Genomic DNA, 12,500 nt, shown 5'->3' on the forward strand with positions numbered 1-12,500 from the left:
CAGACTGTGTACTGTGTACACCAGACTGTGTACTGTGTGCACCAGACTGTGTACTGTGTACACCAGACTGTGTACTGTGTACACCAGACTGTGTACTGTGTACACCAGACTGTGTACTGTGTACACCAGACTGTGTACTGTGTACACCAGACTGTGTACTGTGTGCACAAGACTGTGTACTGTGTGCACCAGACTGTGTACTGTGTACACCAGACTGTGTACTGTGTGCACCAGACTGTGTACTGTGTACACCAGACTGTGTACTGTGTACACCAGACTGTGTACTGTGTGCACCAGACTGTGTACTGTGTACACCAGACTGTGTACTGTGTGCACCAGACTGTGTACTGTGTACACCAGACTGTGTACTGTGTGCACCAGACTGTGTACTTTTTACACCAGACCGTGTACTGTGTGCACCAGACTGTGTACTGTGTACACCAGACTGTGTACTGTGTACACCAGACTGTGTACACCAGACTGTGTACTGTGTACACCAGACTGTGTACTGTGTATACCAGACTGTGTACTGTATACACCAGACTGTGTACTGTGTGCACCAGACTGTGTACTGTGTACACCAGACTGTGTACTGTGTACACCAGACTGTGTACTGTGTACACCAGACTGCGTACTGTGTACACCAAACTGTGTACTGTGTACACCAGACTGTGTACTGTGTGCACCAGACTGTGTACTGTGTACACCAGACTGTGTACTGTGTACACCAGACTGTGTACTGTGTACACCAGACTGTGTGCTGTGTACACCAGACTGTGTACTGTGTACACCAGACTCTGTACTGTGTACACCAGACTGTGTACTGTGCACACCAGACTGTGTACTGTGTACATCAGACTGTGTACTGTGTACACCAGACTGTGTACTGTGTACACCAGACTCTGTACTGTGTACACCAGACTGTGTACACCAAACTCTGTACTGTGTACACCACGGTGTATACTATGTACACCAGACTGTGTACTATATATACCACACTGTGTACACCAGACTCTGTACTGTGTACACCACAGTGTATACTATGTACACCATATTGTGTACTATGTACACCACACTGTGTACACCAGACTCTGTACTGTGTACACCACAGTGTATACTATGTACACCATATTGTGTACTATGTACACCACACTGTGTACACCAGACTCTGTACTGTGTACACCACAGTGTATACTATGTACACCATATTGTGTACTATGTACACCACACTGTGTACACCAGACTCTGTACTGTGTATACCACAGTGTATACTATGTACACCATATTGTGTACTATGTACACCACACTGTGTACACCAGACTCTGTACTGTGTACACCACACTGTGTACTCTCTACACCTGGATCTTCTGCCTACATCTCACGATACACCACGTCCCAGTAGGCCTGACGCAGTGTTCCCTATATTGATTTATACCATGGAACAATGGTTCATTGATACCATACAACAAGAGGACATTCGTACCATGGAACAATTTTTCTTTCATACCATGTAACAAGAGTTCTTTTATATCAGTGGTTCCCAAACTTTTTCAGCTTGTTACCCAATTTAACATGCCACATAAAGCATGTTACCCCTTTCACAAAATGTTGTTATTATTGATATATATGGCTAAATTAAAACACTTGAGATATTTTCTTTTATTTATTGTATTTGAACATTGTGCATCTCTAATGACTATTACTAAAGATGTCAAGAACATCAGTGGGATGGATGGAGTTGCATACTTGAAGCTAGTTTAGGAATTCTTGGCTTCGTGGTTGAAAGTGCCAGCCTGGCATCGTTTGCAACATTCAAGCGAGTCCTCTTTTTTGTTTTCATACCCAGCACAGTTGAGAAGCCCTTCTCGCACAGATACGTTGTTGAGAATGATACCAACAACTTCAAGGCTCTCTTGGACAGAGTTGGCGAGTCAGGTAGTCGTGAAATCCAAAAGGAATCTGCATTTTGGTTTTGGAATTCGATTTTCAAGGCTTCATTGGCTCGCATTGTGATCCACTCCTCCTTTGCAGGGAAATCATCATCATGAATGGCATCATCAGGTACAGAGAAGGGATGAATGATCCACTGAAGAGTGGCTGTTTCTTGGTCACTCTCTGGAAAGTAGTGATGCATGCTTGTTTCAAGCCTTTTCAAATGGTCGCTCATTTCTTTGTTGATGGTCTGTAGAAGTGATCCAGTATCATGACTATTCTCAACAAACTGGTCTAGGGTGGGAAACTGGGCGATCACTCCTTTCTCCAAGCGCCGAATCCAGAGTCTCAGTTTCCCCAGAAATGCAGTCACAGTGTGATGGGCATCAATGACAGTCGTGTTTCGGCCCTGGAGTTGCAGATTACCACTGTTCAGCTCCGCAAATATGTCAGCCAAGTAACAAAGTCGAGCAAGCCACTCCTTATCGGTGAACTTGGTAGCAAAAGGAGATCCTTTTTGTTCCAGGAATTCCTGAACAGCTTTTCGGAGCTCAATGACTCGACGTACAACCTTGCCTCGTGACAACCAGCGAACATCGGTGTGGTAGAGCAGAACTTGATACTGCTCTCCCATTTCCTTGCACAGCTCCTTGAATATGCGCGAATTCACATCTCTGGACTTGATGAAGTTGACGATTTTCAACACATCTTCAAACACTAACTTCAGATTACCAGGCAGGTTTTTCGATCCAAGAGAGTACCGATGAATGATGCAGTGATCTACAGAAATTTCTGGATTGATAGCTTGTATGAGGCCCCGTAATCCACGATGACCACCCATCATCGACGGTGCTCCATCGACGGAGACCTGGAATAAAAAGAAAAATTATTATAGACTGCGTCAGTTAGTCATTGTTACTTATCTTTTGCGTTATAATTATATGGTTTTAATTAATTATTTCGGTACTTGAGTATTTCAGTACGACAGGCACGATATTTTTTGTGTGAATCATGTACAAAATATTAGCTACACTACAGTTACTTGTACAATAAATAAAACTGTATATGACTATATGCCGTGTAATTCATTGTATTTATACTAATTTAGACTTTATATAAACATCGTTTCCTACCTGTTGAACGCTGTTCCAATCCAATCCATTCTTGGTAAAGAAACTGTTGATGATATTGAAGACATCTTCTCCCTTTGTGGTTGTCAGCAGATCCTCGCATAAAAGGAACTCTTCTTTGATCTTGTCCTGGTGGACGTAACGGACGAACCCAAGGAGAACAGCACAACTGGCTACGTCACACGATTCATCAAATTGCAAGGAGAATTTGCCATATGAGCTTTCCTTGATCTCTGTTGTAACTTGGGACAGGATATCTGATGCCATGTCATCGACTCGTCGGCGGATGGTGTTGTTTGATAGAGATATGACAGTTTCTTCGCTTGATCCTCCCCACATACCTTGCTTACCATCTTGTATGCACAAGGCATAATCAGATTCTCTGCAATGGTGTGGCATTTCTGTTGTTCGGCAATTTTATATGCAACACAGTAGGATGCTTCGACCGCAGCTTGAAGCTTTTGGGCTTGAATTCCAGATGAGCCGAACTGGATATTCTTCAGTGCTACAGTCTGGCGCTGAAAATAAGCCTGATCCTTATTTTGAAGATTTGGATGGCACTTCTGGAGGTGAGCTGAGAGTTTTGATGGCTTGAGGCTTTCATTTGTCAACACTTTGTGACATGCCACACATTGTGGCCGATCCTCTCCACCAGAAGTTAAATTCACAAAGCCATGGCGAAGAAAGGCGTCAGTGTAGGTGCGCTTTTTGGACATTTTCTTGTTCAATCTGCAGAAAAAGAATATCCAAGCATACACTGCAAAACGCAAGGTACATAATTTCTCGCATGGCAGCTAACACAAGTTCACTGATGCAAGCACACACGCATACATTCAAAATTGTCAGGCTGCAAGTATCATGCTTGTCAGCACAAGAGCACCGTGTAGCGCGAGACTACAGTGAACGTATACAGCCTCGCATACTCTGCCAATCCTAGCAAAACCATTGAAAACGTAAGAACCACACATACATTATATATAAAATTAATAATAGCTACAAATTCACAGTAACAGTGGGTAAATACTAACTATATACTGCACAGAGCAGTACACATACATACCAGCTTATGTCTACCTCGGCTGATGCTCACAGATAAACTGACAGTGTGAAATAGAGGCAGCCTCAGGAAGTGAGTGACGCATACTGGACAGGTCGTTCTGGGCTACTGAGTGACTTTTGTCCTGAAGCATACTTGTCAAAATACTTTTGGGTTTCCACACACTTAGCTATATATTTCTTCTTTTCTAATACTGTATATTAGTTTTTGATGTTTATTGTTATTTGGTTTAACTTTATTACTTACTTATAATAGGTTTACTTTACAACTTTATATACTAAGACAAAGTTAACAATAATCCTCATACCGGGTACCGCATTGTTTTCTTGATTTTCAGAATTCATAACTTTTTTTCTGTCACCCTTCCATTACCCCCCAAAAATGGTTAAATTACCCCCAGGGGGTAATTTACCCCCAGTTTGGGAACCACTGTTTTATATCAAGGAACAAAGTTTCATTCATACTATTGGACAATGGTTCATTTATACCGTGGAACAATGGTTCATTTATACCTTGGAACAATAGTTCATTTATACCATGGAACAATGGTTCATTTATACCATGGAACAATGGTTCATTTATACCATGGAACAATGGTTCATTTATACCATGGAACAATGGTTCATTTATACCATGGAACAATGGTTCATTTATACCATGGAACAATGGTTCATTTATACCATGGAACAATGGCTCATTTATACCATGGAACAATGGTTCATTTATACCATGGAACAACGGTTAATTTATACTATGGAACAATGGTTCATTTATACCATGGAACAATGGTTCATTTATACCATGGAACAATGGTTCATTTATACCGTGGAACAATGGCTCATTTATACCATGGAACAATGGTTCATTTATACCGTGGAACAATGGTTCATTTATACCTTGGAACAATAGTTCATTTATACCATGGAACAATAGTTCATTTATACCATGGAACAATGGTTCATTTATACCATGGAACAATGGTTCATTTATACCATGGAACAATGGTTCATTTATACCATGGAACAATGGTTTATTTATACCATGGAACAATGGCTCATTTATAACATGGAACAATGGTTCATTTATAACATGGAACAATGGTTCATTTATACCATGGAACAATGGTTCATTTATACCATGGAACAATGGTTCATTTATACCATGGAACAATGGTTCATTTATACCATGAAACAATGGTTCATTTATACCATGGAACAATGGCTCATTTATACCATGGAACAATGGTTCATTTATACCATGGAACAACGGTTAATTTATACTATGGAACAATGGTTCATTTATACCATGGAACAATGGTTCATTTATACCATGGAACAATGGTTCATTTATACCGTGGAACAATGGCTCATTTATACCATGGAACAATGGTTCATTTATACCATGGAACAATGGTTCATTTATACCATGTAACAATGGCTCATTTATACCATGGAACAATGGTTCATTTATACCATGGAACAACGGTTAATTTATACTATGGAACAATGGTTCATTTATACCATGGAACAATGGTTCATTTATACCATGGAACAATGGTTCATTTATACCGTGGAACAATGGCTCATTTATACCATGGAACAATGGTTCATTTATACCATGGAACAATGGTTCATTTATACCATGTAACAATGGCTCATTTATACCATGGAACAATGGCTCATTTATACCATGGAACAATGGTCCATTTATACCGTGGAACAATGGTTCATTTATACCATGGAACAATGGTTCATTTATACCATGGAACAACGGTTAATTTATACTATGGAACAATGGCTCATTCATACCATGGAACAATGGTTAATTTATACCATGGAACAATGGTTCATTTATACCATGGAACAACGGTTAATTTATACTATGGAACAATGGCTCATTTATACCATGGAACAATGGCTCATTTATACCATGGAACAATGGTTAATTTATACCATGGAACAATGGTTCATTTATACCATGGAACAACGGTTAATTTATACTATGGAACAATGGCTCATTTATACCATGGAACAACGGTTAATTTATACCATGGAACAATGGTTCATTCACACTATATAGCCCACATCCGGTAATCATTCCTTGCTAAACACAGGGCACAGTAATTAACTCATACGAATCATACGTATACATAACAGATTACTACTGTAACTTTCTAACCTAAGAGAGACACATAACTGGAGGTATGTGTCTCTCTTAGGTTAGAGAGACACATACCTTGAGGTATGTGTCTCTCTTAGGTTAGAGAGACAAATACCTGGTATGTGTCTCTCTGTAATGAATAATGAACCACAATAGGAGAGATGAAACGCCTGGCCTGCAGTTGAATACCTAATGTTTACTCATTTGTGTTTCTTAAAGCTGTTAAGATGATGGATGGTACGTACCCAGCCAGCGGGTGGAGAGGACCCGACGATGTGTGGTAGGTGATGTGTTGCCAGCGGCTCCGTGGAGAGTCCTCATGTGGAAGACAATAACATCTCCCGGCTGTAAGGGAAGTATTTAAGTAGCAGGTCAGCTGACAAGGGAGTTGAGTGGTAAGATGCAAATAGAGAGATGTGTGAGAGAGAGAGAGAGAGAGAGAGAGAGAGAGAGAGAGAGAGAGAGAGAGAGAGAGAGAGAGAGAGAGAGAGAGAGAGAGAGAGAGAGAGAGAGAGAGAGAGAGAGAGAGAGAGAAAGAGAGAGAGAGAGAGAGCAACAATGATAATTAGCTTAAAGAACTATGTAAACGTTGCCCCTGCCACACATGTACCTACTTTCATTACACACGGAGAAATGGCAAAATGTCCCGATTCACAAGAACCAAACTTTAGTAACTTACATAACTTAAAATTAAGTTGAATCCAAATTAACTTGAAGAATTCAAATTAACTAATATTAATGTCTTTAGGGACATAGTTATCAAACTTGTCAGGTCCCCGGGACCCGACGAGTTGTTTTCCAGGGTACTTAAAGAATGCAAGATGGAACTTAGTCATCCATTAACGAGTGTTTAATGCGTCCCTCCTTACTGGTGTTGTGCCAGAGATGTGGAAGATGGCTAATGTGGTTCCTATATTCAAATCAGGGGATCATCAAACTACCGTCCAATAAGGCTGACGTCTATAGTAGGCAAATTATTAGAATCACTTATATTAAAGTTGATATTATTAGAAGTCACCTTGAAGAGCATAATTTGATTAGTGAATCTCAACATGGGTTCACGAGAGGTCGTTCCTGCCTGACAAATTTACTGACGTTCTTCAATAAAACTATTGAGGCAGTAGACGGTGAAAAAGAATATGATATTGTTTATTTGGATTTTAGTAAAGCCTTCGATAGAGTACCTCACAAGAGACTCTTAAGAAAAGTGGCAGCTCATGGTATAGGAGTAAAGTGTAGACACATGTGCAATCTCCGTGTTTCGCCATCCAGTGGCTTTATCAATACAAATTCAAGGACATAACTTGAAGACAGTAGAACTTATACAAAAGATGAGGTAATCAGTCCCTCAGTCTTGGAGTTGGTGTGAAGAGCACCGTAGTTGTGGAGGAGATTATTCAAAACTATGGTGCTTTTCACACCATCACCAAGACTGAGGGACTGATTACCTCATCTTTTGTATACAGCTCTACTGTCCTCAAATTATGTCCTTGGATTTGTATTGATGAGGTCACTGGATGGCGAAACGTCTACAATAAAGATACCCAGATGTTGCACATGTGTCTTAATTTTCATCTCGTCGGTATTATATACCATTCTTGTACAATAATACCTCACACTGCCACTGAAGTCTGGGCCACTTTCCTGACTCGATGTCCTCCTCCGGGACTTCGTAGTAGCTGCGACCCTCACTCTTCACTTCTTTGATCGTCTTCTCTCCCTCCTGCGGCACCTTCAGCAACTGATAGTTACGCTCAGTGGCGAACTTCCGAGGGATGAACCATTTAGACCAGAGGTGAGAGCCGGGGATGAATGATACACATGTGTCTCGTGGCACTGGGTCGACTGGCATCCACAGAGAACACACCTGCACCAAGACAGGAAAATGAGACAGGTGAAAAATTAGACACATGTACAACATCTGGGAATGTTTATTTGTAGACGTTTCGTCTTTCCAGTGACTTTATCAATGCAGATTCAAGGACATGATGGAAAGACTGTTGAATACACAAATAACCCGCACATAAAAGAGAGAAGCTTACGACGACGTTTCGGTCCGACTTGGACCATTGACAAAGTCACACTGTGACAGTGTGACTTTGTCAATGTCAAGTCGGTTTCAAGCTGTCATCGCTTTCTCTCTTTATGTCGGAGTTGTTATGTATCGTTCCAGTCACGGTATTGTGCCTTTTTGTTATTTAAGACTGTTGAACTATATATCAGTCCCACAGCCCTCAAGAGTAACGTAGTCTTGATTCTTCAAGGCTAAAATACTCTTCACCAACTCCAAGGCTGAGGGACTAATTACCTCGTCTTTTGTAGCTCTACAGTCTTCCCATTATGTTCGTGAATCTGTATTGTTAAAGGCCAGATGTTGCACATATGATTAATTTTTAATACTGTGTACCATTAATGCACAATGGCATGGGTGTTTTCATGCAATGAAGGAAGGCAGGAAGGTACCTTGATGCCGTTGAGGAGCTCCTAATGTGAAGAATTAAAGCTTTTCTTAAATTTATTGGATCAAATCTCATTACCTCCCCGTCCTCAGCCTGTGTATGAACTTCGTAAATATAGGAGTTATACAGTACCTACCTTGTCGCCATCAATAGGGTAGTAGGGCTGGTCCTGGTGCCAAGGAGTACACTTGGTAGTACCTGGCTCCTTGTTGAGTACATGTTCGTGGTAAAAGGACACTCGTGAGGTCTTCATGAAGGAGGCGGCGAGAGACGCAGCTGGAGAGTTGTAGACATAATCTCTGAACTCGTCAATCTTCGTCCAGTTGCAGTAGTCGTTGAAATAGGCTCCGTCGCCTTGCTGAGGTGCCCAGACACATCATTACTACATAAAAACATGAGAGAGGAGGAACACTGCAGCAGGCCTACTGGGCCATGTGACGAATGGTTTTGAAAATCGACAAGTTGAAGAATTAAGATATTTATGCAACACATGGGAATCTTTATTGAAGAAACGTTTCGCCACACAGTGGCTTCATCAGTTCAATACAAAGCAGAAATGGGTAAGGAGAGGAGGAGTTCGAGGTAATCAGTCCCTCAGCCTGGAATCGATGTGTTCAGTCCATCACTCTTGTAGGAAGTGCAAGAGTGATGGACTGAACACATCGATTCTAGACTGAGGGACTGATTACCTCAAACTCCTCCTCTCGTTACCCATTTCTGCTTTGTATTGGACTGATGAAGCCACTGTGTGGCGAAACGTTTCTTCAATAAAGATTCCCATATGTTGCATAAGTGTCTCATTTCTTCTACTGGGCCATGCTAAGCAGGTCTTGGCGGGATTCCCCAGTGGAAGTAGGTCGCACCAAAAGGGATGGGTAAGTTGTAGTAGCAGTATTAGCAGCCTTGAAGGTCATGTAGATGTCCTCTGAACCAAGATTCCATGATGTTGCAGTGTCTGACAAGTTGTACAAGAATGGTACACAATACCGACAAGATGACAACTGAGACACATATGCAACATCTTTGTATCTTTCTTGTAGACGTTTCGCCATCCATTGGCTTTACCAATACATATTCTAGGACATAACTTGAAGACAATAGAACTATATACAAAAGATGAGATAATCAGTGCACCGAGGAATCCCGCCTACCAGTGACAATGTCTTCGTCTGCTACCCGTCCCTTACCACCTGACGGCAGTATATAAGCGCCAGCCATCTTGCCTGTGCTCCAGAATCTTCACGACTACGGTGCTCGTTACACCAACTCCAAGGCTGAGGGACTGATTACCTCATCTTTTGTATACAGTTCTACTGTCCTGAAGTTATGTCCTAGAATCTGTATTGATAAAGCCACTGGATGGCGAAACATCTACAGTAAAGACACCCAGATGTTGCACATGTGTCTCAGTTTTCATCTTGTTCGTATTGTGTACCATTCTTGTACAAGACTCAGATGAGTAAAATGGATGTTAGGAAGTATTTCTTCAGTCATAGAGTTGTCAAGAAGTGGAATAGTTTGGATAGTGACGTAGTGGAGGCAGGAACCATACATAGTTTTAAGACGAGGTTTGATAAAGCTCATGGAGCAGGGAGAGAGAGGACCTAGTAGCGACCAATGAAGAGGCGGGGCCAGGAGCTATGACTCGACCTCTGCAACCACAATTAGGTGAGTACACACACACACACACACAGAGTCCACTGCATATATTGATGTTCCTTTAAATAACGGACCCTGACACACATTGAATATCCGATACAACTCAATGATAATTAATAATCAACTGCTTCAGATACCTTCACTCTACCTAAATTATTTATCAGTTTTACCCAAGTGCTGTAATAAAATATAACAATAAATGCTGTGTAATATGAAGGGATCGCTAGTTTAAATTGGTTAAACTTCAAAAGTTCATGATGAGGTAAGCTGTCATTAATTTTCACTTTTATTTTCTCGACTATTTCCTGTTTTATTCTAAGCAGGTTTTTTTCAGTCGTAAACAAAAAAAAAAATAATCTTCGCTATGCTGTTAATAGCCTCGTTCTTGTGTTATATTGATTACGGTAACGATGAAAACTGGACACATGTGCAGCATCTGGGTATCTTTATTATAGACGTTTCGCCATCTAGTGGCTTTATCAAGACAAATTCTACGACGTAATTGGTAGACAGTAGAACTATATATTCACCGGGTCACCATCTGGAAAAGACCCGGACCAGTACACGTACAGGCGAACCAGTTAAGTTTAAGTGGAACTATATACAGAAGATGAGGTAATTAGTCCCTCAGTCTTGGAGTTGGTATGAAGTACACCGCAGTCTTGAAGATTCTGGAGCATAGGCAAGATGGCTGGCGCTTGTATACTGGCGTCATGTGGTAAGGGACGGGTAGCAGACGAAGACATTGACACTGGTAGACGAGATTCCAGTGGGAATGGGTTATACCCGAGGGACGGGTTAGTAGTAATCGTGGAATCTTGGTTCAGAAGACATCTCCACAATCTTCTTCACTACTACTAAGTTGTCCCTGCCAGCGACAATGTCATCATCTGCTACCAGTCCCTTACCACCTGACGCCAGTATACAAGCGCCAGCCATCTTGCCTGTGCTCCAGAATCTTCAAGACTACGGTGCTCGTTACACCAACTGCAATGCTGAGGGACTGATTACCTCATCTTTTGTATATAGTTCTTCTGTCTTCCAGTTATGTCCTAGAATGTGTATTGAAAAACCCACTGGATGGCGAAACGTCTACAATAAAGACAACCAGATGTTGCACGTGTGTCTTATTTTCACCAATAATCCAGACAATATCTTGCAGCCTGAGGCAAAAATAAATGTAATAATAATATTAATAATAATAATAATAATAATAATAATAATAATAATAATAATAATAATAATAATAATATTATTATTATTATTATTATTATTATTATTATTATAAGTCACTTTATATGATACAGAGAAAATCTAACTAAGAAACTTACTGTAATTTTCTCACTGTACTGTGATGGATCCTCAAGATTCTTAGCGATGCCTCGAGCGACCTTCTCCACCCAGGAAGTGTCGAAGACGTTCTTCAGGAGAACTACTCCATCACGCTGGTACTGCTCCACCACCTCCTCCTCAACCATCACCTTCTGCACCATCGTTCTTCAGGTCTTCCTTCTTCAGGTCCTTCTATTTTTATCCTGAAGCTTTAAAATAAAACAAGTGTATAAAATTTAGCGCCTACCATTGTTATGTGTTATTACTGAGACTGTGAATAAACGGTTTAGAAAACTGGTTTTCTAAACCGTTTATTCACATCCTGTTAGATGTAGCAACAACTTGGGTTCTTAATACAGGGAATTCTTCAAAACTTGTCTAACCTATAGACATGACCTGTTTCCACTAGTGGTTTTGTGTGCTGGTGACTTCGCCTGCCACTGCTCCACCTCATCTGTCTGCAGTATATAAACTCCATCTCCCTGAATAACCTGCACTTGTATCAGGACTCATGAAATCGTAATGACACGATTACAAATAAACCATACCACGGGTGGGGTTAGAACCCGCAATCAGAGTCACAAAACTCCAGATCGACGCGTTAGCCACTGGGCCAGCTAGCCACAATAAGATTCATCCAACTAGGTGCCTATACTAACCTTCCTATGGTGTAGAAATATACCTAGTTGGATGAATCTTACTGTAGCCAGCTGACCCAGTGGCTAACGCGACGGTCTGGAGTTTTGTGACTCTTTGATCGCGGGTTCTAAC

The 12,500-nt window shown here is 41.0% G+C and overlaps 1 protein-coding gene across 1 annotated transcript in view; it reads right to left on the bottom strand.

Moving 5' to 3' along the window:
* LOC138855278 (ectoine dioxygenase-like) overlaps positions 1-11,938 on the bottom strand; it is a 12,221-nt gene extending 283 nt beyond the window's left edge. The window contains exons 1-4 of the mRNA XM_070103785.1: positions 11,729-11,938; positions 8,875-9,096; positions 7,892-8,146; positions 6,525-6,624 (exon numbers count right to left, since the gene is read on the bottom strand). Coding sequence (XP_069959886.1) covers positions 6,525-6,624; positions 7,892-8,146; positions 8,875-9,096; positions 11,729-11,890 — 739 coding nt within the window. The 5' untranslated portion in view covers positions 11,891-11,938. The remainder of the gene's footprint in view (positions 1-6,524; positions 6,625-7,891; positions 8,147-8,874; positions 9,097-11,728) is intronic.
* Between the last annotated feature and the right edge of the window lie 562 nt (positions 11,939-12,500).

The sequence above is a fragment of the Cherax quadricarinatus genome, chromosome 88 (assembly GCF_038502225.1).
Source record: "Cherax quadricarinatus isolate ZL_2023a chromosome 88, ASM3850222v1, whole genome shotgun sequence".
NCBI lineage: Eukaryota > Metazoa > Arthropoda > Malacostraca > Decapoda > Parastacidae > Cherax > Cherax quadricarinatus.